General features: G+C 52.1%; 4 protein-coding genes across 7 annotated transcripts; 2 read left to right on the forward strand and 2 right to left on the reverse strand.

The window, feature by feature from the left end:
- Positions 1 to 1,049: 1,049 nt before the first annotated feature.
- selenot2 (selenoprotein T, 2) lies at positions 1,050 to 10,534 on the reverse strand. Of its 2 annotated transcripts, none has more exons than XM_086105587.1 (7): positions 10,385 to 10,534; positions 9,339 to 9,581; positions 2,840 to 2,950; positions 2,643 to 2,769; positions 2,488 to 2,575; positions 1,686 to 1,813; positions 1,050 to 1,615 (listed from the first exon to the last, which is right to left on the reverse strand). In XM_086105587.1, exons 2-6 carry the CDS (start codon positions 9,485 to 9,487, stop codon positions 1,689 to 1,691), a joined length of 600 nt encoding a protein of 199 aa, XP_085961713.1. In that variant the 5' UTR covers positions 9,488 to 9,581; positions 10,385 to 10,534; the 3' UTR covers positions 1,050 to 1,615; positions 1,686 to 1,688. The 2 variants fall into 2 exon arrangements, with proteins under 2 accessions (XP_085961713.1, XP_085961712.1); XM_086105586.1 differs by having other exon boundaries at positions 9,306 to 9,581.
- On the forward strand, positions 10,164 to 12,891 carry cox18 (cytochrome c oxidase assembly factor COX18). 3 transcript variants are annotated; one of them, XM_086105581.1, is made up of 7 exons: positions 10,164 to 10,214; positions 10,426 to 10,764; positions 11,356 to 11,456; positions 11,534 to 11,688; positions 12,222 to 12,337; positions 12,407 to 12,514; positions 12,587 to 12,891. In XM_086105581.1, the coding sequence occupies exons 1-7, from the start codon at positions 10,185 to 10,187 to the stop codon at positions 12,746 to 12,748; spliced, it is 1,011 nt and encodes a 336-aa protein (XP_085961707.1). In that variant the 5' UTR covers positions 10,164 to 10,184; the 3' UTR covers positions 12,749 to 12,891. The 3 variants fall into 3 exon arrangements, with proteins under 3 accessions (XP_085961707.1, XP_085961704.1, XP_085961705.1); XM_086105578.1 differs by having other exon boundaries at positions 12,407 to 12,891; XM_086105579.1 differs by lacking the exon at positions 10,164 to 10,214 and having other exon boundaries at positions 10,438 to 10,764; positions 12,407 to 12,891.
- A 1,109-nt stretch (positions 12,892 to 14,000) lies between these two features.
- igfbp7 (insulin-like growth factor binding protein 7) lies at positions 14,001 to 16,101 on the forward strand. The gene is made up of 5 exons (XM_086105585.1): positions 14,001 to 14,490; positions 15,304 to 15,413; positions 15,508 to 15,615; positions 15,703 to 15,853; positions 15,940 to 16,101. The coding sequence occupies exons 1-5, from the start codon at positions 14,064 to 14,066 to the stop codon at positions 15,960 to 15,962; spliced, it is 819 nt and encodes a 272-aa protein (XP_085961711.1). The 5' UTR covers positions 14,001 to 14,063; the 3' UTR covers positions 15,963 to 16,101.
- Position 16,102: 1 nt separating this feature from the next.
- On the reverse strand, positions 16,103 to 24,947 carry polr2b (RNA polymerase II subunit B). Its single transcript, XM_086105575.1, has 24 exons — positions 24,793 to 24,947; positions 24,198 to 24,270; positions 23,926 to 24,076; positions 23,653 to 23,765; positions 23,368 to 23,587; positions 22,462 to 22,620; positions 22,194 to 22,358; positions 21,923 to 22,119; positions 21,665 to 21,784; positions 21,405 to 21,591; positions 21,188 to 21,331; positions 20,965 to 21,104; positions 20,126 to 20,237; positions 19,875 to 20,029; positions 19,438 to 19,636; positions 18,920 to 19,088; positions 18,664 to 18,855; positions 18,334 to 18,584; positions 18,175 to 18,264; positions 17,989 to 18,096; positions 17,359 to 17,472; positions 17,132 to 17,292; positions 16,861 to 17,056; positions 16,103 to 16,272 (listed from the first exon to the last, which is right to left on the reverse strand). The coding sequence occupies exons 1-24, from the start codon at positions 24,809 to 24,811 to the stop codon at positions 16,183 to 16,185; spliced, it is 3,525 nt and encodes a 1,174-aa protein (XP_085961701.1). The 5' UTR covers positions 24,812 to 24,947; the 3' UTR covers positions 16,103 to 16,182.
- Between the last annotated feature and the right edge of the window lie 1,296 nt (positions 24,948 to 26,243).

Here is a 26,243-nt window from a genome sequence, read left to right on the forward strand (position 1 = left end):
AGGCAATGGGCGGAAACGGGTGAAAGGAGGGGCCCCCTGTGCCGCCACCGAAGGACGTACTTGAAAGCTTTTTAAATTTTTTTTTTTAAAGGACACTCAGTTGAGTTCGGTTTTGGAAGCATGCGTTCTGTTCGTTTGTGTAACAAAGATCACTAACGTCCCTATGATAAGTATTCAATTATATGAGTGGCGGCTTACAGTCACAAACGTGAATTTCAATCAACCTCTGTCAAAAGAAGTCGGCTGAAAATTGTTGAAGTGCATGAATATCATTTGTATTTCTAAAATGTCATGCCTCTGGCAATTTTATTTGGAACGTGCTTGCAAATACGTTTTTTTTTTTTGGGGGGGGTAGTCTGCAATGTTTATTCCACATTGGTGGCCCCAACAGGCAACCTGTCGTACTGTACGACCCCCACTCCCCCATTTTTTTTTTTTTTTTAACGAGGATGGGCCATGGAGGCAAAGGGCACGCCTCTACACCAGCCTTGACGTTGTGGACCAGGTCAAGTGACCCTCAGGCGACCCCTCGATCAATCTGCAGCCAGTTTGTTGTTGCGCGGCTGGCTTGCCTCCCTCCGTGCCGCAACGTTGTTTCGAAGTTTCAAGACGCAAGTCAAAAGAAGTTTTTGTTTTGGTTGCTTGAGGTATTTCTCCCCCGCCCCTTCTATTTCTGCATTTTTGGACCGAGTCAAACCAATGCAAGCACTATTCACCCCAACTTCGAATTTAATAGCGAAGGATTGAGATTTTTCCAGCAAAAGGTGGAGGGCCCAGGCGCATGGGAATCAGCAAGGCAAAAAAACAAACAAAAAAAACTTCAATCACCAGAAATACTTTTTTTGTTTCAAAAGCAAAAGGGAGAATAGGATGAGGATGATTGATTTCGATACACATGGTCATCCAAACGACGTCAAACTCATTCGTGATGCGGCGGTTGCCGCGCAAGAGGATTTGCTTGCCTGCAAATGAGGTTTTACAAAGACCACGGATGTCTGAGAAGGTTCTGTTTGCAAACAAGCCATGGAGATCGAAAACACAAAAACAAATTTTCAGTTGGAGGACACAACTCATGTTTATTCTATCGTCTTAAGGTCCATAAAGTACTTTGATCTCTGACCTCACGAGTAACGACTAATGCAGAGGTGCAATAGTAGTCATGTTTTTTTTCCCCACGAGTGCCACTTTTGGCCTACTAGTCGACAAATGCAGCAGTGACACATCTAGTAGGCATGTGATGTGCACTCCTGACTCCTTCCTGGTAGCAACCAAAACGCCCGCTTGTAGTTTTGCCTCATGCGAAAAATGCACATGTGCTACAAGTTAGGACAACGAGTTAGGAGGGACACCACGCACGGCAAAGAAAGACTCCCAGACTTTGTCAGAAGAAATGCTAGCTAGCATGAGGCTAACGCTTGTAACATGATTTGTTTGTTTTTTTTCCCCTCCACAGTCAATCCAGAAAATTGCAGCTAACGGGTCGCGCGAGCACAAGGCGGCAGCGGCGGCACTCGGCCGTCGGCGGGAAACTTCCAGCGGGGTCCTGCCGAGTTTGCTTTCAGACCCCACCTTCATGGATGCCGGCAGCCGATGGTCCCGCTGTGCCGGGGCGCACCTAAACGCACACACGCGTTGGTGTCGCGCCGGGGAGAAGCAAAGGAAACGGCGGCGAGGAAGCGGCTGACCTTCTATGGCGAGGAGAAGCCGGCGGCGGCGTCCACCCGGTTGATGTTGAGGTGGTTGTGGAGGATGTGGAAGATCTCCTGGATGTTGGGCACGTAACCCGACTCCAGCTTGGACCAGATGGGAACGTCTGCGCTGGTCACAAACGGCAATGGCGCCACAGTCAGCGGGACATTCAACGTCATGCGTGCGGCCCCACTTCGCTCGGAGTACATCTGACGTTCGCGGCAAGTCCCCCCCACGGTGGTGCAACGTTTGGACACTGCACCAGTGGACTATGCTTCAATGTCATGTCTTGTTAACCATTACGTTGTTTTGATAAACACCACTTGGATATGACACAAGTGTGTTGTGAAAGGGAGAAAAAAAACGGTTGCGTTCCAGAGTCCCTTATGTGACATTGGGGAGCAATGACTCTTCCGACGGCCCAATTGATTATTCGCGTCATCAAATCGAGATTGCTTTGACACGATCTGACAATAGCAAAAGAAACTGTGTGAGGTGGAATATTATTATTGTTCTTATTATCCACTTGGGGGCGCCGTTCTGATAGTCTCCATCTGACTTCAATTGAAGGCTCGGAAAAGGAAGGGCGGCCCGGCCCGGCGATCGCCAGCCGACAAACGCGCGTCCGGCCGGCCGCTAACCGTCAGCCAGTCCGAGTGCTAACGAGCGGCTGCCGTCAAACGCCGTCATTCACTTGGCTCGCCTCCATCGAGCGACCCGGGAGGCTCGGTTTCCCGGTTGAACGCGGAGCGATCGGAGGCAGCGGTCCACGTGGCGCGACGGAGCAATCGGACCCACCGTTGAGCGTGACCTCAAAGGCTCCGGTGGACAGGAAGTGCGTCTCCATCATGTTGCACAGGAAGAAGGCCATCAGACACGAGAAGATCTGACGGAAGGAGGAGGGGCTTGAAGACGTCACTCGCCGGGATGCGACGGTGGTGGCGAGCGCTCACCTTGTTGTCCTGGGTCCACGTCCAAAGCCTGGGCGTGTCCACACCGAGCATGGCGAACACGTTCTGAGCGCTGACGATCAACAACATGGACGCCAGCTTCAGGTACGACACCGCGCTGCCCAAAAACCTGGACGAGAGCCGCAAAGGCAGGTCAGGCGAGCGGCGCGGGCGGGCCCGCGCGGCGCCAGTGTGCATACTTGTTGATGGGGCCGGGGGGGTAGTTTTGCCCCTCGATGCGCATGTCGGGATACAGCTGCCCGATGGCCCTGGAGTACTCCTGGAACACTTTGCTGTAGCCTCAGGAAATACTACAAGCAAAGCGACAAACGGAACCAAGTTCACCTTGCTCGGAGGACTTGCTCACGCCGATCGCAATAAACGCCGGAGCGGCGGCTGGCAGCGATTGGCGCCCCACGACGTGCGCAACACAAACCCCCGAAGATGACCCGACCCCAAATTGCGCCGAATGACATCGCACAAGAACACAAAACACCGCCACAGAATCGGACTTCATTTTGGGAGCGATTTCTGTTCCTTTTCGGGAATAAGTCGTTGAGCGTACACGCACAGGCAGCCCCAACTATTTGACGCACGCATGGTCAATCCTCGTGATTTCTTTCCAAGTGAAAGGCCAGTAGCACATTTCACTCGGCGCTCCTCAGTTCACCACGAACGTGTACCCAAGTTGGGACATCTTAACGTCCAGGGGCGTCCGACTGTCGTTGACAGCTCCCTTGGAGATGGACGTGTGGACAATGAAGGCTGTTGAACATTGATTGACTCGTCAAGTCTTTCTAAACTCTGAAGAAAACCTTGAGAAGCAGTTCCACTGAGTACTTGACGGATTTTCCCCATCACGGGTGCTTTATGGAACGTCAGCCCCGCGATAAACGAGGGTTCGCCGTATTTATGTTGATCGTATGAGTTTCTGAGCATGTCGCGGCAGCCGCCTGCATTTTCACTTGCCGTCGGGTGGCTGCAGTTTCTGATCCCACGCCATCGTTCGTGCTTTTAAACGACTTATTTGTGTAAGTGCTCAACATACGCTCTATTAACACATCTACAAAAGCATACTGCCAAGTAGCGAAACAAATGATTCAACAGATCAGACCAGCTAACAATGCCCAAGTCCACGAAAATGATAAAGGTATTTTGTAAATTGAGTGCAGCGGGTATTTGGTTGTAAGCAATGTATAGGCTTTAATAGAGTGCATCTTGAGCACGAACAAAAAGAAGGGCTATACGAACACGTACGATGGCGTGCAATGAGAAACGACCGCTATGGCAAGCCATTTGAGCATTTATTCCAAATCCCTGATATCAAACATAAGTGTGTTACACTAGTTTGATCTCTTTCAGCACTAGTTCGACACTCGGCCACACTAGTGACACCGAATGTTGAACTAGTTGCACAGAAATCCTCACTAGCCACTCATCTTTGGCAACTAGTGCCACTTTTGTCCAACTAGTGCTGACAAAATTCTAACTAGTGACACCTGGAAGCACACAAGCAGAGGGAACTTCCCAGCTAGTCAGCTTTTTTATGCCCTAGTGGCCCACTAGACCAAACTAGTGAGGTTCAAAGTCTTACTAGTTTACTAGTAAGGTTTAAAAAGTGTTAACATGTTAACTAGTGAAACGTGGATTGTTCTAACATGTTAACTAGTGGCCTATGATTTCCTGCAATAGTTAACTAGTGGGAGCTGAAATATCCACTAGTTAACTAGTGGAGGATAAAACATTGATAGTGCACTAGTTTAAGACCGTTAAAGCCTTGATATCCAACTAGTGAGTCCAAAAATGTTACTTGCTCACCAGTGATGCCCCAAATATCCACTAGTTCCACTAGTGCGACATTTTGACTTCACTAGTTCGACTAGTGAAGTCAAAACGTCGCACTAGTGGATGTCACCCTACTCACTAGTCAACAAGTTAAATGGTCGTTTGATTTAACTAGTTAACTCGTGATGGCAAAATGTTCACTTGTACAACATGTGAAACACTAATGGCTCACTGGTCACACTAGTTACGCTAAATGCTAATCAGGAGGCAGGACAGTGCCAGAAGTGAACACCTCCTATTGGCTCCACGATAAGAGCACCACCCAGCAAAAAATTAACCCTTTAAAACCTGATTCTGAGCTTTCACAATTATTTACCGCCATTTGCGTAATATCTACAGTATACAGAAGGAATCAAGCAATTTTTACCAGTCAATGTATCTGTAGGTGATGTTTATTTATTATGTACACGGAGATAAAGAGTAATGGTACAGCTCTACAGTATCTTTCCACTTTTATATATGTATGCTATACTAAATAAAATTAATACGGCACCATATAATGCAACCGTTCTGCAACATATTCTCCCTAAATAATAATGTGAATTTTCAGTTGTTGCTAAATCAGTTAGGATGCTATAATTTGTGGTGTAGATGCGAATTTAGGAGAGCAGGACAATATATCGCATTGCAATTGGAGCAGCAGCTTGGTTGATGATGTCCCCAAACCGGCTCATCTATTATATTTGTCGTGCAATACAACGAAAATGAGCACAATTGAAAAACATAGGCTTCTTATATTTTAAAATAAAATAATCACATGTTTACCGTTCTGGGGTTTCTACAATCATGAATGAAGGCATTATTTACAGCATCTTGACAGCAGTGTGATCGAGCAGATTAGGTGGAGTAGAATTTGATTGGGGCTTCACTGATTTATTTCATACAATTCATATCCAAAACACAGTTGAAAAATATTTGATTGTTAAAATATTTAAATACAAGAACTATATCAAGAAATTAACAAAACATAGTTTTTTTTTAATGAGGAGAAAAGTCTAAAAACATATCACAGATGACAAACGTTGTGCCTCTCCTCCTCCTGTTCTTCAATGAAGCTGATCACCCTCCAGCTCCCGTTAGAAACATCGTGCTGCTGAAGGTGTGCCGGCAGAATGGTTGTGATGCAGGAGGTGCTGTGGACTCTCCCAGAAACGAGGACCTAGTTTCGTTTAGTTGTAGATCCAGTAAAACATAGTGCAAATGTTACATTATTTATAATGCAGTTACAGTCTTGTGAATATTAAAAAATGTACTTCATGTAATGCAGGCAGCGAATAATTCAAACGAACTAAGGCAGCAAACAGTAAGAGCAAAATCATGTTCCAAACATTAACTTTAACTCTTTTTTAAATGTCAATTAGCTTGTGAGTAATAAGACAAAATGTGACTGTCAGACAGAGAACTGTCAGAGCAAACGGCAGACTTGAGAAAGTCCTGCCGAAATAAATCTGCACCCGACTGCGACTGTCAGCGTTGAACTGCCGCCATTGCTGTCAAAGTCAGACACATCTCCGAAATCATTGGAGCAGATTTTTAAGCAGGCTTCATCTTGATAAATTGACCACATATTTGACATTTACACCATAACTTTACCGCCTAAAATAATCGTAAAACAACATTTTGTGTAACAACAAGAGTAATATTTACCCGAAAAGCTTCCAATGCGTCTGAAAGTTTTCTCCTCCGTTTTTGTTGGGGCTTGGCTCGAAATGCATCATGATTGGCTGCCCGAACACCACGTGTCTGTCGGACGTGCTCTCATTGGTCTACAATACAATCACGGATGAATAAATACTCAAAGGGTTTGCCAGGCAAGCCCTTTGAGTATTTATTCCATATTGCCCACTAGTTCACTAGTAAGATCATTTTGAGGCTTACTAGTGAACATGTAAGCCACAAAACGCCCACTAGTTCACTAGTAAGATCATTTTGACGCTTACTAGTGAACACGTAAGCCGCAAAACGCCCACTAGTTCACTAGTAAGATCATTTTGAAGCTTACTAGTTGACACGTAAGCCGCAAAACGCCCACTAGTTCACTAGTAAGATCATTTTGATGCTTACTAGTTGACATGTAAGCCACAAAACGCCCACTAGTAAGATCATTTTGAGGCTTACTAGTTGACATGTAAGCCACAAAACGCCCACTAGTTCACTAGTAAGATCATTTTGAGGCTTACTAGTTGACATGTAAGCCACAAAACGCCCACTAGTTCACTAGTAAGATCATTTTGAGGCTTACTAGTTGACATGTAAGCCACAAAACGCCCACTAGTTCACTAGTAAGATCATTTTGACGCTTACTAGTGAACACGTAAGCCGCAAAACGCCCACTAGTTCACTAGTAAGATCATTTTGAAGCTTACTAGTTGACACGTAAGCCGCAAAACGCCCACTAGTTCACTAGTAAGATCATTTTGATGCTTACTAGTTGACATGTAAGCCACAAAACGCCCACTAGTAAGATCATTTTGAGGCTTACTAGTTGACATGTAAGCCACAAAACGCCCACTAGTTCACTAGTAAGATCATTTTGAGGCTTACTAGTTGACATGTAAGCCACAAAACGCCCACTAGTTCACTAGTAAGATCATTTTGAGGCTTACTAGTTGACATGTAAGCCACAAAACGCCCTCTAGTTCACTAGTAAGATCATTTTGAGGCTTACTAGTTGACATGTAAGCCACAAAACGCCCACTAGTTCACTAGTAAGATCATTTTGAGGCTTACTAGTTGACATGTAAGCCACAAAACGCCCACTAGTTCACTAGTAAGATCATTTTGAGGCTTACTAGTTGACATGTAAGCCACAAAACGCCCACTAGTTCACTAGTAAGATCATTTTGAGGCTTACTAGTTGACATGTAAGCCACAAAACGCCCACTAGTTCACTAGTAAGATCATTTTGAGGCTTACTAGTTGACATGTAAGCCACAAAATGCCCAGTAGTTCACTAGTAAGATCATTTTGAGGCTTACTAGTTGACATGTAAGCCACAAAACGCCCACTAGTTCACTAGAGACGCTCGTGTTTATTCAACTAGTTAACTAGTGGGAGGCATTTTGTCTCACTAGTCAGACCAAGAAATGAACTTGTGCAAGGTTTGACTGAACATTTTTCCTACATGTTGGGCTTTTCTTTTCACTTGTTGGTGTTAATCAGCACTTGTGAGCGACTGTGCACAACGAGTGCAACAAATATCTAACATGTAGGGATTTTTGTTGCACTAGCTCATGTTTTTGGCATACTAGCTGGCATGCACATCGCACTAGCTAAATAAAATTGCTTACTAGTTGACATGTGTGCACAACTAGTGAACTTGTAAAGTTTTGTAACTGCCAAACATGTAAACTAGCCAAATGTGATTATTTCACTAGTAAACTAGATGTGTGCACATGTCACCTAGTGCCCAGTTTTGTCAAACATGTTCAGTCAAAGTCTATACATGTTCAGCATTGAGCCTGACAAGTGAGACAAAATACGTTCCACTAGTTAACTAGTGATATGAAAATCTGTGTCACTAGCTCACTAGTGTGTCACACTGAACCCAACTAGTTTACTAGTGAGGAAACATGTGTATCACTAGTTAACAAGTACAGTGAAAATGAGCCCAACGAGTGTAACTAGTGGATATCTCTACATTGACTTGTGAACATGTTCACATTTTGAAACCGTCTAGTTAACATGTAAGGTCAAATCGATTGCACCTAGTTTACTAGTTTGGATTTCTGGATTCACTCGTCGACATGTAACCAATAATGGGCATCCTCTAGTGAACTAGCTGCAAATCCTCAGGACAACTTGTAAACTAGTGTAAAACATGCAAATGAAGTGGGTGTGATTATGACAAAATCTGAATCCCGATTGGTGTATTTTAACTGCAGATCCAATAGGAATCCTGCAGCCACATTTCTGCCCCACCTCCTCATTATATTTTGTGCAACTAGCTTACTAGTTAGCAGGTTGGCATCCACTAGTTCTACTAGTGAACATTTTAGACCTCACTAGTTGAACTAGTGCGTCATTAAATGTCACACTAGTGCAACTAGTAAATATTTGGGGCATCACCAGTGAACAAGTAACATTTTTGACACTCACTAGTTAGATATCAAGGCGTCAAGGGGCTTTAACTAGTAAACTAGCTACTGTTTTATCCGCCACTAGTAAACTAGTGAGTATTTCAGCTCGCACTTGTTTACTCGCGCAGGAAATCACGGGTCACAAATTCACATGTTAGAATAATCCATGATTGACAAGTTGACATGTTGCTGAAAATGAATGACTAGTTGGAGTTTGTATGCAACTAGTTCGACAAAGTGTGTCACTAGTGTGGTCGAGTGTCGAACTAGTGCTGAAAGAGATCGAACTAGTGTAACACACTTATGTTTGATATCAGGGATTTGGAATAAATGCTCAAATGGCTTGCCATAGAATAATCCATGATTGACAAGTTGACATGTTGCTGAAAATAAATGACTAGTTGGAGTTTGTATGCAACTAGTTCGACAAAGTGTGTCACTAGTGTGGCCGAGTGTCGAACTAGTGCTGAAAGAGATCGAACTAGTGTAACACACTTATGTTTGATATCAGGGATTTGGAATAAATGCTCAAATGGCTTGCCATAGACCGCGGCATGGAGTCGCGACATCTTCCCCGGGCCACGAGCAAATGCCAAGGCAGGTGGGTGCCTCCATCGAGGAGGCAACGCTCGCGACGTTGACGCAGGAGCTGCCGCGATCCCCGCAGAGGGCGCAAAATGCGGCCGCCCGCTCGCTCTCTGATCGCTAGCTAACTGTTAGCCGCCACCACGAACTGGCTCACCAGTACTGGAACTTGAGCACGGGGCCGACGTACATGGCCGCCTTGGCCGCCCTTCCGGGTTCCATCTCCGGCGCGGCGGCGAACTGTTGAGAACTCAACTTGCCCACGTAGACGTCGCGGAGCGTGAGAACAGTGAAGAGGAGAAGAGCACCCAGCAGGCCGAGCTGGCTGTACTCCGCCATCTTGCTGGTGCCTTTGCCCACGGCTGTTTTCGCTTCCGGTCTCTTTCACAATAAAGCCGCAGCAGGCCAGGTCGCCACGACGCCCGGCTAGATCCTGGAAATAAAAAAAAGATTACGGGGATGACAACAAAGCGGCTCACCAAAAGACGAAGAAATCTCTTTTGCACTTTTGCGTGATTAGCCAAATGGAAAGCATGTCAACAATGACTATTTATTCCCTATGCCCCATGCAAAAAAGAAAGGGATAACAAATTACTCAGACTGGGCGCAAAATTACTTTCACTTTCGTCCAAAAGTGGACGCCATTGTAGATCGTTGGGTTTTTTTTCTTTTAAAGCGTGGTGAATGTACATAATCAACATCTGAACTGTTTTGTCGGAAAAGCACCGAAAGTTGGAATCTTTTGTAATCATTTGTTTCGTTTTGTTTCAATTTAAAGTTGAGTTTGGGTGCAAAATGAAATAGAATTCAGCAAAAGTAGAGATGATACTTTCCTAGCAGTCTGCCTTTTCCTTTGAATGTGACAAAATCAAGCACGTTTGTCATTTTGCTGTTCTATTTAGAGCAAAGATATGAACAAATACAATAAAAAGGCAAAGCACAAAATCAAATGGATGAGTGGTCGTTGATGACGCCATATGCAATCGCCCCACGACGCGCAATGACGTCATAAGACCGCGCCTCTCCCTTTCGGCGGATGTCAGCTGAGGGGCGAGCGAGCAAAAAGGTGAAAGCGCTCCGCAAACGACCCTTAGCAGGTGATTAGGAAATAGGAGACTTTAATGTCGTCATGTTTATCCCTTAGAAGTTAAGTGTTGCGTATCTTCTGTGCTTTATTGTACACGGTGTTGCTGGCTCGCCCATGACCACAAATGTCGATTTGCAGAAACACTTAACTCATTTTGTGATGAGCTGAATCAAGCTGCTCATCCTCGTAGTGGGACGCCGCCATGCTGGTCCTGGCGGGTCTACGCTTCCCGCGGCTCCCCTTGAGAGCGTCGCGCGGCTCTGCCTTCTTCAAGAAGTCTCCTCTTCGTCTTCATCCTGCCGCCCGCTCCTCAAGTCTCCGCCGCCATCTGTCCTCGGGGGGCGTGGATCCGGGCTGGTACGAGCAGGCGGCGCGCTCGGCGCCCGTGCACCTGGCTGAGGATTTCCTGGTCCAGGTCCAGCAGACCACCGGGCTTCCCTGGTGGCTCAGCATCGCCGTCAGCACCCTGAGTGTCCGGACGCTGGTCACGCTGCCCCTCGCCGCCTACCAGATGCGCGTACTCGACAAGGTCGCGCCGCACGGCACTTCCTTAGAAGGACGTTTCCTCCGATAGAGGTTTCCGCGTTGAAGGACGTGTTCTCGGAAGCACGCGCGACCTAATCTAAAAACCGAGGGAGCCGTTTTATTGTCTGATATTAGCGCTTTCCAAAATGTTAAGTTCATGATTAGCCTTCATTTTCTCATGATGGGATAAACGGTGTTCAGTGTTTGAATCGGGTAGAATGATGAAGGACATCATTCGATGGAATGCTGATTCCCTTCGATTCCATTCGCGTCCTTCCTGAGATGTCAGCTGTCCACCAACATGGAAAACTTTCCATATACAGTATATATATATATATATATATAGATATCTCTCTCTATATATATATATATATATATATATACTGTGTATATGCACACACAGTATACACACATGTATTTTTTTAAATCCATCAGACTATTAATTTGACAAATGTGTGAATTGGCAGCGGCATCCTCGAGTGCATATGAGTGAGACACTTCTTTCTGAGGACGTGTCCTTTTCAGATGCTCCCTGTAATCTGTCGTAACCGCGATAACCTGTCCCCCTCCTCTTTGTCACCACGGCAATATGCAGGTGGAGGCGCTGCAGACGGAGATCGCGGCGCTGGCCAAGAGGCTGCGGTACGAAGTGTCGCTGAGGGCCAGCGAGCGAGGTTGGACGGACAAGCAAAGGAGGTAAGGGCAACCGAGATCCGAGAACTGAGATCCGCTCGCCTCGTCCCCCAGCTCACGGCAGTTTTTGCGGCGTTCAGTTTCCAGTTCCGGAAGAATCTGCGGCGTCTGGTGTCGCAGTTGTATGTGAGGGACAACTGTCACCCTTTCAAGGCCTCGCTGCTGGTTTGGGTTCAGCTGCCGCTTTGGATCGGCCTGTCGCTCGCCCTCAGGAACCTCAGCGCGCCGCACTCTGGTGAGTCGACGGCGAGCGAGGCCTCGGTTATCGCGCGCGGGTCGATGTTTGAAGGAAAGGCCTCAAATTGGAAATCGAATCACTCTACTTGATCATCCAAAAGACACTTGTTGACATTGTGCATTAGCCTCAACCCGTCTGTCCAGAAATAAGTGCCCAAAATGTGTTTCGGCCATGGCAAATGATTGCTACAAAGGTTTTCAATGATTCCAGTTTCAAGGCACAATGGTTTGCCTCAACCATTTCTGCAGTCGACTTAGCCAAGTTCCTCCCCGAGCCCAAATTGGTGCTCATTGAAATGAACGTTGCTCAGTGCTGCTAGCTGGCATGCCGAAGGCCCAATGTGGTCGTGCACTGAAGGTGCAAAATGGGACTTGGCAGCATTGTAGACAAAGCGGGGGCGGGGCGGGGCATGGCTTCAAAATCCCCAAGATCGGGCGCAAGCAAGCAAACACCCGAAGACCACAACACGGGGTTGACCGCTAAAGCGGTTTGTCACCAGTGTGTGGTCTTGAAGCACGTTTGCCTTTCAGCGCTCAAGGCCTCCTTGGCCACGGGGGGCGCTCTGTGGTTCCCCGACCTGACGTCGCCAGACTCCACGTGGCTCCTGCCGCTCGCTCTGGGGCTGACCAATCTGCTCATCGTGGAGGTACGCCACAGATCGCCGACGATGTCGCGGTGTTGTCCTCCTCCTTCTCATCCTCCTCTTCTGGTTCAGCTGTTTTCCCTCCAGAGGTCCGACGTGTCGTCCGCCCGCAAGGCCGTGACAAACGCCATGCGAGGTCTGTCCCTGCTGATGATTCCCATCGCTGCCGGCGTCCCGTCGGTGAGTCCCGTCCCGCGCGCGCCGACGGCCCGAGCGGAAGTAAGCCGCCGCCGTCTTTCTGCTTCCATCCAGGCGATGGCGCTCTACTGGTGGTGCTCCAGCCTGGTGGGCTTGGGTCACAATCTTCTGCTTCGCGCTCCTGCTCTCCGCAAGATCCTCAAACTTCCCACGCGGCCTTCCAACACGCCGTACAAAGACCTGATGGACGCCGCCGTCAGGAAGTACCGCAAGTAAACGGGAAGTCATTGGCGGCGCAGTGGCTGTCCAGGAAGTGGCGCCAGAGCGCACCACCGACCAAGTCTGGGTTCTGCCTCTCTACCCCGAAAATCTCTGGATGCCTCTCTGCAAAGTACGCAAGTGAACAGGAAGTTGCCTGCAGCTGGACAGGAAGCGTGTGTGCGTTTTGGACTCGCTGACCCAAGCCAGGACTAGTCTTCATTTCCTGTGGGCCAGTTTCTATTATGTGCAGGCATCAATCGGGACCCGCAAGAATTTCCTCCTCTCTCATTGCATTCGCAGCTGCTCCAGAAAGTGACTTGGCCGTTTTGTTGAAACGTTTTGAACTTTTGATGCCGCTACTCGTTTGGTGGGCTTAGATCTTAAACGCCCTTTGTTGCGATTGAGGAGTCGGGAACGTACGCGGTCGCTTCATTCACTCATCGCAGACTTCTGAATCATTCTCTACTGGTGACGCTGGATCTCAAACCATAAATCGACTTCTCTCCCTTCATCACAGATTTTTTTTGTTTGTTTTTATTCTTGCGAACTGGCATTGACGAGATTTTTCGATGGTTTATTGTCGGGTCTAGGGACTCCCTGTAGCGGTATGCAAAAGTATCACTGAATTCACACTGAAAACATGAAAAGCAATCAATGCGCAAACAAATCCAATGAACCCCGAATCCGTTCCAGAAGGCTGTTCAAAAAGCCATTTGTTTGAAATCCAAAACTATTTTACTAGCCCATGATTAGGGGCGAAAACACTATGCACAAATAAAGTCAGATTTGCGTAAATCACAACACGTCTGCTCACACTGAACGTGTGAAGTGACGCTTCCTCGTGTAAGGAAGCAGAGAGGCGTGTTGGGGTTGGCTCAGTTTGGTTCGAAAACCGAGGCGTAAAAATCTTAAATTTTCTGGTCGAAATCCCATTTGGTCGAGAACAGAGACGTTCGAAAAACGCACACATCTTGCTGCTTTGGCTCAAACGCGTCTCTGGACTGCTCTTGACGAGTCTTTCATGCTCTCGACTGGACGCCAGTAGCTTTCAATTCCTAAAGTTCCGCCCTCCACCGTTTCATCTGCTTATTTGGATTGGGTCCAGTTTGCCCATCAAGCACGGATCTGTTGAAACATGATTCATTTCAAATCAGTGAGGAGGGCGCGTATGATTGGATGTAACATTCTTTCAGGAGAAAAAAAAAAACTGTTCTCTTAGTGTGTTGGGATCACACACACACACACACATACACACCCTGTCATAGGCGGAGTCTGCGTGGGCTGCTCTCTGCGAGTTGTGTTGAGTTGTCATCAAAACGTTGAGGTCGGCATGAAGTCCAAGTTGTTTTTGTGGCGCTGGGCTCCGCTCGCAGCGGCGCTGCTGCTGTGCGTGCGAGCGGCTCCGGAATGCGGGCCTTGCGAGCCGGCCCGGTGCGCGCCTCCGCCAGCCGCGGGCTGCGCCGCCGGGTCGGTCGGGGACGCGTGCGGCTGCTGCACGCTGTGCCTGGCGGCAGAGGGCGAGCCCTGCACCGGCAGCAGAGGAAGGGGCGCCGCGTTGCGCTGCGGCACCGGCCTGGAGTGCGTACGTGCCGACAAGAGCAAATTGGGCGTGTGCGCGTGCAAGAGCCAAGATGAAGTGTGCGGCAGCGACGGAGTCACCTACGCGCACGCCTGCGCGCTCAAGAGCGCCGACGCGCGCGCGCAGAGAGAGGGACGGCCGCAAGTCAGCGTGCGCAACAAAGGGCGATGCGCAGCAGGTGAGGACACCTCAAACTTCATTGCCGCTTAGCTTACAGCGGCAAACATCCGTATCAACAACAAAAAGAAGCAAGCAAACGTTTCACAAAGCTAAGAGATTGAAGAAAAAAAAAGTCACGCTACTAAAAATCGTCAAGCTTCAACACAGCAAAATATCTGCCTGGAACATGTCAAAAACGGCGCCACCCAGAACAGAATGTCAGGTCACTTCCGAGTCATTGATAGAGATTTCTTTGTGACAACGCAACAAGCCGCATGATAAAACACAAACATGCACATTTTGGGGGAAGTGCTTAAGCACCACCCACCAAAAAAAAAAAAAAAAGATTTTGCTCTGGTATTAATTTCTGTGGACGGAGTCAAATATTTTTACTAAGGGAAGCGAGAGCGGCAATTCAAAATCTACCCAGCCGAGCCATCTGACATGGAAACGCTTGTTGGAAATATCTGACGGAGGCTATTTGCTCGGGTTGCGTTTTGTCTTTCAAATATCGACCGAGGAAAAGCGCCCTTTTGTCACGCAGGGCAAATGTGCTGGTGCCGGAGGAGCAGGAGAGGGCGTGCGTTCACGCCCACCTGTCACAGCTTCACCAACAAGCACGTTGTTGAAGACCCGACGCGGAAAACAGTTGCAATCTGGAAAAAAACGTTGCCGACGCTCGAGCTAAGCTAACAAAACATGCCCGAGCGTGCGCCTTTCACGCGGCGGCTTTATCGTCCTAATCTGCACCCCTCCGCCGGCGACGGCCTAAACGCGGAATTCCTGAGCGAGCCGGCCAACCCAAACCAAATTCCTATTCGTGTCTCGGCAGCTCCCGTTATCGTTTCGCCTCCCGCGCGCGTCTTCAACGTCAGCGGCGCCCAAGTTTTCCTCAGCTGCGAGGCCGTGGGCGTGCCCACACCCGTGCTCACTTGGAGGAAGGTACGACTCACAAAAAACAAACCGGAGCGGCACCGACCGTGGCGGTGGTGATGAGGATGACAAAGATGGCGTGGCCCCGCTCCCCCCCCCGCAGGTGACTGGCAGCAGGAAGAAGTTTTCCCTGCTTCCTGGCGACAGGGACAACCTGGCCGTCCAGACCAGAGGAGGCCCCGAGAAACATCAAGTGACGGGCTGGGTTCTGGTCAGTGGCGGCGAGCGCACGCAGACTGGCTGCTTTGTGTGGCCCTCCAAACAAAACAAAGCAAAAGCTGACATTTGCCCTTTTTAGATCTCTCCACTGACAAAAGAGGAGGCGGGCACTTACGAGTGTCGCGCCGCCAACGCCAAAGGCGACGCCTCGGCCGTTGGCGAAATCCGGCTGGTGGCCGACATCCGCGACGTCAAGGTCGAGGTCATCGGGGAAGTCCAGGTCAAGAAAGGTAAGCGGCGAGTGGCGAGCCGCTTACCCGCCGCTCAAGATAAAAGCCCCCAACGTTACTAACCACGTCCTTTCCCTTCCCGCCAGTGGCCGAGGAGGGGGAACTGTGACCGCCCGTCGGCGGCCGCGTGCAGACCCGTCTCGGACCTCGCCACCTCGTGACCTTTTACTTCTGGCTTTTTTCCTGGCCGATAGCAAAACTGCAGCCGCCCTCACGGAAATGTGAATAAAGCTCACCTGCAGCGCGTCGCCGGGTGCTCACGTCACTTTTATTGTTGTGTAAAAAACCAAAAACGAAAGACAAGTCCAAACGCGTCGGGGAGGCCGCGGCTACGCCGTCATCATGCGGGGAGCGATGCTCATGGACATCAACTCCTGGAAGAGAAGCTTGCACGCGTACGGCATCCGCACCAACGAGATCTGAAAGCGACAGCAAGCGCGCCCATCACAGCTCATCCAAAAGGGCCGCCATGGCGGATGACCGGCAACCGGCGCCCCCGCCACGAGCGGACGAGCAAACGGCGCTTGCTCGCCGTCGGCAGAAGCGAAGGCGCCGGCGTTGAGTTCAGGAAAATTGACCCAAACTCGCAATATCTGCCGGGAAAATGCCCATGCAATTTTCCCTCCGAAAATGTGCAACTCGAATCCGTTACGTTGACACGCGGGATGGGTATTTGTTTCAAGGGCGGCGTCCGGGCCCCGTCGGCCGGCGGCTTTCAGGGAGGCTCCGAGGAGTGAGGCCATGCTAGCCGGCCAACTTTGCGTTGCCTTCCCTCTGTCGCTACCAACGGAGCATCCGAGCGCTTTCCGCTTCAAAACCGTCTTACGCCGAACGCCGGCGAGCGCGTATGAATGGAGAAACTTCAGTGGCTGCGCCGGCAAGATGGTCCGAGATCCAAAATATATAAAGTGCCTATCTATGTTTTTAAAAGGGCCTTTTGTCTCCTAGCAAAAGCAGCTAATTCCACAGAGCTCACCGAGCGGCGCTGGCAAAAGCGGGCACGTTACCTGTGTCTTATTGCGGCAGCCGCGACACTCATAGGTGTGAGTGCGCGTGTTGGCGATGGCCATGAGTCCGCACAGGTTGCAGACGTGCACCTGGTAGGGATCGGACGCCTCGAAGAGACGCTCGCGCAGGAACTGGGCGGCGCCGTGAGCGATCTGGCAGTCGCGCTCCATCTCGCCGAAACGGAGGCCGCCGTCGCTGCGGTGAGACGGACGGAATGGCGCGTCAAAGCCCCGTCGAGCGGCGGCGCTGCGCCTCGGCGCCGGGCCTCACCGCGATCGCCCCTCCATGGGCTGCCTGTTGAGAATCTGCACGGGTCCGCGGGCCCTGGAGTGGATCTTGTCGTCCACCATGTGCTTGAGGCGCTGGTAGTACGTGGGCCCGATGAAGATCTGCGACGTCAGCTTACGGCCCGTGAAGCCGTTGTACAGCACCTGAACGCGGACGGCCGCCCGTCAGCGGCGCGGAAGGGGGGGCCGTCGGCGGGAAGCAGGGCTCACCTCGTTTCCCCTCAGATGGTAGCCGTACTCCGAGAGCAGGTTGGACACCTTCTGCACATTGACGGCGTCGTTGAAGGGCGTGGCGTCGCCGATCTCGCCTTTGTTGGCCGAAACCTGCGGGGAGCAAACGGCAAGCGGGGCCTCAACGCACTCTGCGACTCGTCATCAAAAGCCCCGGAATGCATTTGGAAAACGCCGGCCGCATTTACTTCCGGCAATGACCACCGACTCCAATGGCCGAAACGTCGCAAGGGGCCCTCGCATCTTTTGTCTCCATTCCATATCTTCTTGGTCCGATCAGACCTCGGCTTTTACGCGTTGCCGCGATGTCGCTGTAAACTTGCCTCCCCATGAAACAAGGGCTTGGCATTTCAAACTCCGTACTGGAGAACCCACGCGGATCCTTCCGGGTAGCTCGGCATTTTCCCTCCATCCTCCGAGTGGGATTCGTTGCAAGAAGCGGCCAAAGATTCATTCGCTACTCGCGGGCCTCAAAACGACACCGCTCCTGGCGGAGGACGAATAACGAGCATCCCCGGCGACGACGCGTTATTGGTTCATGACATGAGCCCCCGATGGAACGGACCGGTCGCCACGATACGAGCACAAAGACGGCGGGGGGGGGCTCACCTTGCCCTGCAGGCACTCGATAAGATGGCCGACGGTCATTCTGGAGGGGATGGCGTGCGGGTTGATGATGATGTCGGGCGTGATGCCCTCACACGTGAAGGGCATGTCCTGCCAAACCAAAGAAACACGGCGTGAGCACGGCCGCCGCCCCGGCGCCGGTCGCCCCCACCCCGGAGGCCCGTTTACCTCCTGCCTGTACTGGATTCCGCAGGTTCCTTTCTGCCCGTGCCTGCTGGCAAACTTGTCTCCGATTTGAGGGATCCGGACCGAACGCACCTGCCGTGGCAAAAGACGTCAGGCCCGGCCGGGCGTGGGTCCGGGGCGCTCGGTGGCGGCGGGAGTTACCCGGATTTTGCAGAACTTGTAGCCCTCCTGGTTGAGCGTGACCATGACCTGGTCCACGATGCCGGTCTCGCTGGTGCGGAGGAAGGTGCTGCAGTCGCGCTTGGTGTAGCGGCGGTTGCTGCTGTCCAGCTCGTCGTCGTTGTCGGGCAGCGTCACCGTCTTGCCGATGATCACGTCCTCGCCCGACACGCGCACGCCCGGGGCGATCAGGCCGTCGTCGTCCAGCTTGTCGTAGATGGCGTGGCGCATCCCTGCCGGCCGGCGGACGCTGTCAGTGACGCGCTGCGCCGGCGCGGCGCGTCACCGGACGCTTCTCCAGGCGGCGCTCACCCTGGCAGGTCTCCTTGGTGGGCTTCTCGAAGATCTCCTCCTGGTCGAAGCCCTTCTTGGACTCCTGCTCCTTGTAGGAGCGATAGAAGACGGACCTGAAGAAGCCTCGGTCCACGGCCGAGCGGTTCATGATGACCGAGTCCTCCTGGTTGTAGCCCGTGTACGAGGCGATGGCCACGATGGAGTTGATGCCTGCCGATGGCGAGGGGCCCGTCAGCCAGCGCGCCAGCACGCGCGTGCGCTCGTGCGGACGTACCTGCTGGCAGCTCTCTGAAGCGCAGGTACTCCATGGAGCGCGTGGTGACCAACGGCTTCTGAGGGTAGTACAGGACGTGCGCCAGCGTGTCCATGCGCACGTGGAAGTTGGTGATATAGACGCCCATGGCCTGCTTGCCCATAGCTGACTGGTACGTGTTCCTGGGAGACTGCGCGCAGAAACAAAGCAAGTGGCAATGTCGCGCGCTGCCAAACGCGTTCCGGTTGCCACATTTGGCCCCTGAAGCGCAGGCCTAACGCGCTGGAATTCAACCGGTCTCGTTATTTGGGTGCAACTAAGAAGTCCATTCATCATACTGTAGGTCTCAACCGCTCTCTTGTGGCAAATCGTTTGCATGAAGCCCCCCCCCCCCAAAAAAAATGTCGCTTTAACAGTCTGATGAATCCGTCCGTATCGTTTGGCGATCACGGCGGATGGACAGCATATCCGTAGCGTTCCGGTGGCGCCCCGGAAAGGATTTCTCATTTTCACCACGCAAAGCGGAGCGGCCGACTCACCTGGTTGTGATCGGGGAAGGGGATGATGGAGGCGCACACCCCCAGGATCATGGACGGGTGGATCTCGCAGTGGGTGTAGGTGGAGCAGTAGGCCACGCCTTTCTCCTGCAGGTCATCGGGGGTCATGGCCAGCATCACCGTCTCCTCCTCCAGCGTGTCGATGTACTCCACCACGCCGCTGGCGACCAGGTCCTGCCAGCTGAACCACGCAAACACCAGTTTGTCCATGCGGCGGCGCCGTTTTTTTGGTTGTTCATTGCAATTCGCGCGGAGGCCGTCGATGTCTTTCAAGTCATTTCCCACCCGCCGCCCCCACCGCCGAGTTTCGCAAAATGCCGTTGTTGAGCCGCCATGACCTCCGACTGTACAATTTGAACTTTTGGAAAACTTGAAGCCGGGGAGTTGCTTTCCTTTCCCGTGACGCCGCGAGCCATCACCTGTAGTTGTTGTACTCCCGCTCCTTGAGCTGGTCGATGTGCCGTCTCTTGAGCAAGAGTTTCTGCTTCTCGACAATCAGAAGCGGCCTGCAGATGCGTCCGGCGTCGGTGTAGATCCGGATCTCGCGCTCTCGGATGTCTCGGATCATGGACACCTGCGAGGGGGAAAGGCGGACGAGGAGCGCGTCGAGGCGAGGAACGAGCCGGGGGAGGGGAAGGGGGACGTGGGACCCCCCCGCCGAGCGACCCACCTCAGACACGATGATGTCCATCTGGCGCCGAAGCTTGCGCAGCGTGTTCATCAGCTGCTCGGGATCCTTGTGGATTCCGACCCAGCAGCCGTTCACGAAGATCTTTGTGGCGCTGCCGCGTCACGCCACGCAAACAGAGAATCAACTTACACAAAAGTCACGTCGTCACAACGGCGCGGGTAACGCGACGCGGTCGAAAGTCAGAGACCAGGACATTTCAGGGACCACCGACACCCCCGTCATGATCAAGAGGTGGAGGAAAGTAACCGAGTAGTGGCAAATTGGACTTCGAGGGCCGCTGAAGCGGGTGTGTCGGAGCGAAGCGGCCCCGCCGGGACCAGACTTTCGCAAAAAACGCAACTAACTACTGATGAGTACTACGAGGTGTTGTTTGAATCCCAGCAAAGGCCATCTGCAATGATGTCAAGGACATCGTCCCAACGGGACCCATCGATGTCGTGTTTATGTTGTCCGTTTCCACTCGTGAAACGGCGCAAAAGGCCGCCACGGCACAAGTGACTCGGTCCTTCCTTTTCACCGTTGTCTTTAGCGACTTTGGGCAAAACGGCTGGAAAGTTTTGCGGGCGCTCATGCGCCCGCCTTGGCCGGCTGCTGACGGACGTGCGAGCGCAACCGCGGCCCGGAGGCTCCGCGGGGATACCGCGTGACAAGCGCAACGTATCCCCAAATGACTCCCGGTACCCCGCAGTGTGTTACTACGTCGTCAAAACGGCGTGGCGAGGGCCAAGGGGTCCGAGCGTAAAACGAGCGAGGCTAAGATGGTACACTCATGACAGCGGAGAGAGCGGAGCGCGCCCGTGTGCGCGTGCGCGACTGACTCGGCAATGGCGGCGGGCGAGATCTCTTCCAGGTTCTCCATGCTCCACTCCTCCAAGAACTCCAGGATGGGAGACGGTTGAGATCCCACCGAGATGTAAGCCATCAGGGCCAGGTTCTTCACCAGGCCCACAGCGTGACCCTGCAGGAAGGAGACGCACGCAATCGGCCAAGCGCTCGGAGCTAGCGGTTCCGCACCTCGCCGCCGCGGCCAGGAGCGCCCACCTCGGGGGTCTCGGCGGGGCACACCATCCCCCACAGCGTGTTGTGCAGCTGCCTGGGTTTGGCCAGTTTGCCGTCGCGCCCGATGGGAGAGTTGACGCGGCGCAGGTGAGACAGGGTGGAGGCGAAGGTGAGCCGGTTCAGCACCTACGGCGAGACCAGCGTCGGACCGGGGGAGGAAACTGCGCGGGGTCCGGGCGCCAGCGCCCGACGGGCCCACCTGGGACACGCCGGCCCGGGCCTGGTGGGCCTTCTTGACGTCGCCCCAGTTGCCGGTGGCCAGCGAGTACTTGAGTCCGTCCGAGATGATCCTGGTCTTGATGGCCAGCTCCAGGTTGAAGTCTTTGCCTCGGTCGATGAACTTTTGCGCGTAGATGCGAATCTCCTTCAGCAGGTTCTTGAACATCCTGACGCGAGCGAGACGGGAAGGCTCAAGCGCAGGCCGACGGAGGACCACGCGCACGAGGCGGCGAGACCGACCCTCTGAAGAGGAAGGCCAGGAGCGGTCCGGCCAGGTCCAGCCTCTTGTTGCCGTAGTGATCCCTGTCGTCCAGCTCTCGTCTGCCCAGAGCGGCCAGCAGCAGTCTGTGGACCATGTACCTGAACACCCGGCCACGAAAAGGGGACGCATCAGCAGCAGCAACTTCCCTCATGATCGTCGCCCACGTCCTAAGTCCTTTTGTGGATCAAACCAATTTTGTTTTCTTCTCCCCCCACCCCCCCAAAAAAAAAGCTCACCCGAGGAAGTAGGCCTTCTTGGTCTCGCAGAAGTCGCTGACGCCGACGTGGGGCAGCATTTCCTTCTGCAGCACTTCTTTGGCGTACTTGATCCGGCGCTCTTTGGTGACTCCCGGTTTGGCGCCCCTGGAGCCGATGAAGTTCAAGGCCACGTTCTGCTCCTGGATGACGAAGGCTTCGTCCAGCGACGGCTTCACCTGAACGAGCGCAAAAGCACCCGGCCGGTTCAACGGGCGGCGCCGTGCCAAACGCCCGGAGCGGCGCTACGCACCATCTCCATCATCTCGGGGTCGTCGAAGTCGTAGATGATGTGCTCCAGGATGTCTCGATCCGACACGAAACCCAGCGCTCGGAACACGATGATGATGGGGACTTCCTGGCGGATGTACGGCAGCGTGGACACAATCCTCTGGCCGATGGCGCTCTTCTTCACGCCCTGAGAGACCCCAAAAAAAAAAAAATAATAACCCTGCCGCAGAGATGCAACTAAGAACTACTTGGTCAACCCTCTGACGTGTCCAGCGAATGAGACGACCGACCTGTCCCCCTCGCGCCATCATGCTGACCCAGATGGTACTGGTGGGACGCGACGAGTTCTCCAAGCAGGAGCGGCACTCGCCGGTGAAGGCGTACTTGGAGTCCTTCTTGGCGAAGACGTACACGGTGTTGGTGGCCATCTTCTCCTGGGCGATCAGCACCTGAGAACGTCACAGGTCAACATTTAGGGGTGTCGCCGCAATGTTTGGGCGCGCCCGCTTTGTCTTAATCTTTGCCAGATCCAACGGGCTACCACGCAGGCCACGGTGCTCACCTCGGAAGCCTTCGAGCGGCGCGAGAGGATGGGAAAATGTCTCGAGCAGGGGAGCGCAAGACACAAAAAAGTTGGCCTTTGGACTTTTTAGGGGGCCGCCGTGGACGACAAGTCGTTCAAACGGGATTTGAACCATTTGGTAACCGGCTTGTTTTTTTTTCTGTTTCTATGCGAGTCCAAACACGGCATTCGGATGAATATTGCGTCGGTGGAATGAGGTAAGCAGCAAAAGCCAAGCGAGGGGGCGGCCTCTCCGCCACTTGGCGTCAATCCAAAGTGGCGTCACGGTCGCTCGGGTTACCGACCGACCGATCCCGGCTGAGCTGTTTTCGCAAGTTGAGCCGTGACCGGTCGTTACCCGGGCGATCGCGACGTCCTTTTCGGTCGACAGCAGGTGAAGATTCAGCCGCTCGACTCCGATGCCGCACATGTTCATCAGAATGATGAACATGATCAGCTCGTCAGCTTGGCGCACGGAACAAGTCCTCCAAACGATGAATTGTTTGACTTCAAAAACCCGACTTGAAATCAACTTGATGACCCCCAAATGGTTCTCAGACTTCGGGCTTGCCAATGAGAAAGGGTTCTTGCGTTCAAGCGGCGGCCTAAGCTCCAAGCACTCATGCCCCGGCACCTTCTCTGAGCCGTTGATGATGAAGTAGCCGCCGGGGTCCAGCGGGCACTCGTTGAGCTCGCACAGGTCGCGGTCCGTCAGGCCGCTGAGCAGGCAGTAGGTGGAGCGCAGCATGATGGGGATCTTGCCGATGAAGGTCTTCTGGTGCTGCGTCTGCAGCTGCTCCTCGCCCTCCTTGATGATGGTCTTGGTGATGTCCACATACAGGGGGGCCGAGTATCTGAGAGGGGCGCGGTGGGTGAGGCCAGCTTGCCGGAGGACACAGCACGGCGGCGACAGACCTACGTGAGGTTTCGCAGTCGGGCCTCGTTGGGCATCATAGGCGACGGGGCGCCGTCTCGCTCCCAGTGGGTGGGCTTGGATAAGTAGATCTGCTCAAACTTCAGCAGGTATCGCGGCTGCAACACACCACAAGTCACGCCAAAATGCGCTCGGCCGCCCGTTCAACCAAAGGAAGCCAGATGCCGTTCCGCCCTTCGAGCCCACGGACGGGCTTCGGGCAAAGAAAAGATGAAAACGACAGCCGAGCGGCAACGGCGCCCCGACGGAACGACTTACGGGCTCCTCCACTTCTCCCGAGGTGTGCTGGGCTTCGGCCTGCAGGTCGATGGGCGGCGCGTCTTCCACGATCCTCTGGACCGACATCTGAATGAACTCGTCGAAGGAATCCAGCTGCTGCCGCACCAACCCCTTCTCGTCAAAATAGGAGCTGGAGATCAGGAGACACGCGCACACACGTGCACCTTTTGTACTGGAGATGCCGCGGCCACATCCGCCAAACTGACAAACCAGGGGCCGAACCCACGACCGAAAACCTGACTACAACACACCTGATGACGATCCAGCAGGCTTCCTGCCACAGATCCGGCGTGATCTCGTCGTCGTCCTCATCGTACTGGTTCTCTGCACGCACACCGCGCGCACACACACACACAACAAGTGAAGTCGGGGACTTTCTTCAAAGACTGCCTGGCTTTTAGGGTTCCTCGTCAAACTGAAGCTGCAATCTCAAACTCAGCCCCCCCCCACCCCAAGTCCCGTCCTCGAGGCCCCCTATACAGCGTGTTTTAAATGGCTCCCTATTCCAACGCACCTTATTCAAATGATCAGCTCGTCAGCTTGTTAACAGGACGGTGGGTCGAGACTTTCATTAATTTTTTCGATGACGCATGATTGTCGGATTTTTTTTTTTTTTTAAGAAAAAGGGTCGAGCCATTGTGGAATAATCGTAGTGGTGATATAATTTACCCTAATCTGCAGTCTTTCAAAGGGTCAGTCCTGGCTGCGAGTGAAGATGCTCAACTAAGCTAAGCTAACACGGTTAGCAGCGGCACTCTTGTGTTCATTGCTGACCAAAACGCTGAGGTTAGCTTTGTCACTAGCACGCGTAAGACACGACGGAATGTTCAAATTGAAGGAGCTCACCTTCGTCCTGGTCGTACATTTGAAAGCTCAAGTCCGAAAAAACGTGAAACAAGTCAAATTTGAATGCAGATGACTGACTGCATGACTGACTGCGCGCCGCCGGTGTTGCTTCTGTTGCTGCTGCCGCTTCGTCTTCTTCTTCTTCTTATTCAGTTGCGTTACCGCCACCTTCTGGTAAGGAGTGTGAACTAGGTATCCCGCTCACGAACAAACACACGCACACACACGAACTCTCCATTTTTTTTGTTTTCTCCCAACCAAACCAGTAGCCTTTAAATACTTGAAACCTTTATGTCCAAATCTAATCCTTGATCTGACTGCTTCTTCTCAACTCAACTCAACTGTATTTATAGAACACTACAACCATCAGTGTAAACAAAGTGCTGCATATGGAGCAAATATCATACAACGATAAAGCAACAAATTAATAACAAAGACAGTAGAACGCACCAAACAGTAAGACTAAGATCAAGTCTGAGACATGCCGTGTCAAATGCCATCAAATACAAATGAGTTTTGAGACGAGTTTTAAAGATGGGCAGCGAGGGGGCTTGCCCAATGTTCAGCGGGAGCTCATTCCAAAGAGAGGGACCAGCAACTGGAAAGGCTCGATCCCCCCCGAGCTTCCGTTTAGTTCTTGGGACTTCGAATAATGTCTGGTCCGCAGACCTGAGGCGCCGGGCAGGTGCGTAGGGGTGGATGAGCTCAGAGAGGTCATATATAAAGGTGGCGCGAGGCCATTTAAAGATTTGTAAACAAATACTAGGAGCATAAAAAGAACTCTAAAATGTATGGGGGGCCAGTGAAGGGATGCCAGAGTAGAGGAGGAGTTATGCGCTCCCTCTTACGAGTAGCAGTCAAGAGGCGAGCGGCAGCATTCTGGACCAGCTGGAGACGCTTCATGGAGGATGGGCAGACTCCAAAGTCAAGTGCATTGCAGTTATCCAGCCGGGATGTGACGAAGGCACGCATTCGTGTCTCAAAGTGCACTCGTTGCATCCTATCACCTTCCTTCCACCGCTGTCTTCTTGATCATATAAGCCCATCTTCCTTTACTGTCAGTACTCCACTGCCTTTGCCATCTCTCCATCAATTTCTGTTAGGACGAGAGACTGGACGTGGCGCATGCAATCACAATGTGGTGGAGAGTGTTCAAAAAGTACGGAGCCCCTAAGGGGACATGCAAGAAAAAAAAAACTGCGTTCCCTCGCAAAGATTGCGATATAACGCAAAGCTTTTATTTTGCAAGGGGGCGCTTTTTTTTTTTTAAATGCGCGTTGATGTACTTCTGGGTCATCTCCCGGGTAGCTGAAAACAACAAAGGTGGATGTCAAGATTAACGTCACTTCCAGGTTGAGTGAACGCTGGCGCGTCCGGCTGCCGCTGCTCACCCGCAATTTTTGGTCTTTTATCATTTTATCGGTGGTTTTTAGTTTTTGTTCTTGATTGGA

The sequence above is a fragment of the Hippocampus guttulatus genome, chromosome 2 (assembly GCF_054856545.1).
Source record: "Hippocampus guttulatus isolate MCC_2025c chromosome 2, RoL_Hgut_1.0, whole genome shotgun sequence".
Lineage (NCBI taxonomy): Eukaryota > Metazoa > Chordata > Actinopteri > Syngnathiformes > Syngnathidae > Hippocampus > Hippocampus guttulatus.

Excerpts from the sequence above, each read along its gene's own strand:
- cox18 (XM_086105578.1), top strand. The coding sequence starts at position 10,185 with ATGTCAGCTGAGGGGCGAGCGAGCAAAAAG. Across the intron at positions 11,689-12,221 it reads CCTCAGCGCGCCGCACTCTG|CGCTCAAGGCCTCCTTGGCC; the intron begins GTGAGTCGACGG and ends TTTGCCTTTCAG. Across the intron at positions 12,338-12,406 it reads CCAATCTGCTCATCGTGGAG|CTGTTTTCCCTCCAGAGGTC; the intron begins GTACGCCACAGA and ends CTTCTGGTTCAG.
- igfbp7 (XM_086105585.1), top strand. The coding sequence starts at position 14,064 with ATGAAGTCCAAGTTGTTTTTGTGGCGCTGGGCTCCGCTCGCAGCGGCG. Across the intron at positions 14,491-15,303 it reads CAAAGGGCGATGCGCAGCAG|CTCCCGTTATCGTTTCGCCT; the intron begins GTGAGGACACCT and ends GTGTCTCGGCAG. Across the intron at positions 15,854-15,939 it reads GGAAGTCCAGGTCAAGAAAG|TGGCCGAGGAGGGGGAACTG; the intron begins GTAAGCGGCGAG and ends CCTTCCCGCCAG.
- polr2b (XM_086105575.1), bottom strand. Across the intron at positions 24,077-24,197 it reads GCCTGCTGGATCGTCATCAG|CTCCTATTTTGACGAGAAGG; the intron begins GTGTGTTGTAGT and ends CCTGATCTCCAG. Across the intron at positions 20,030-20,125 it reads TGGACATCATCGTGTCTGAG|GTGTCCATGATCCGAGACAT; the intron begins GTGGGTCGCTCG and ends TCCCCCTCGCAG.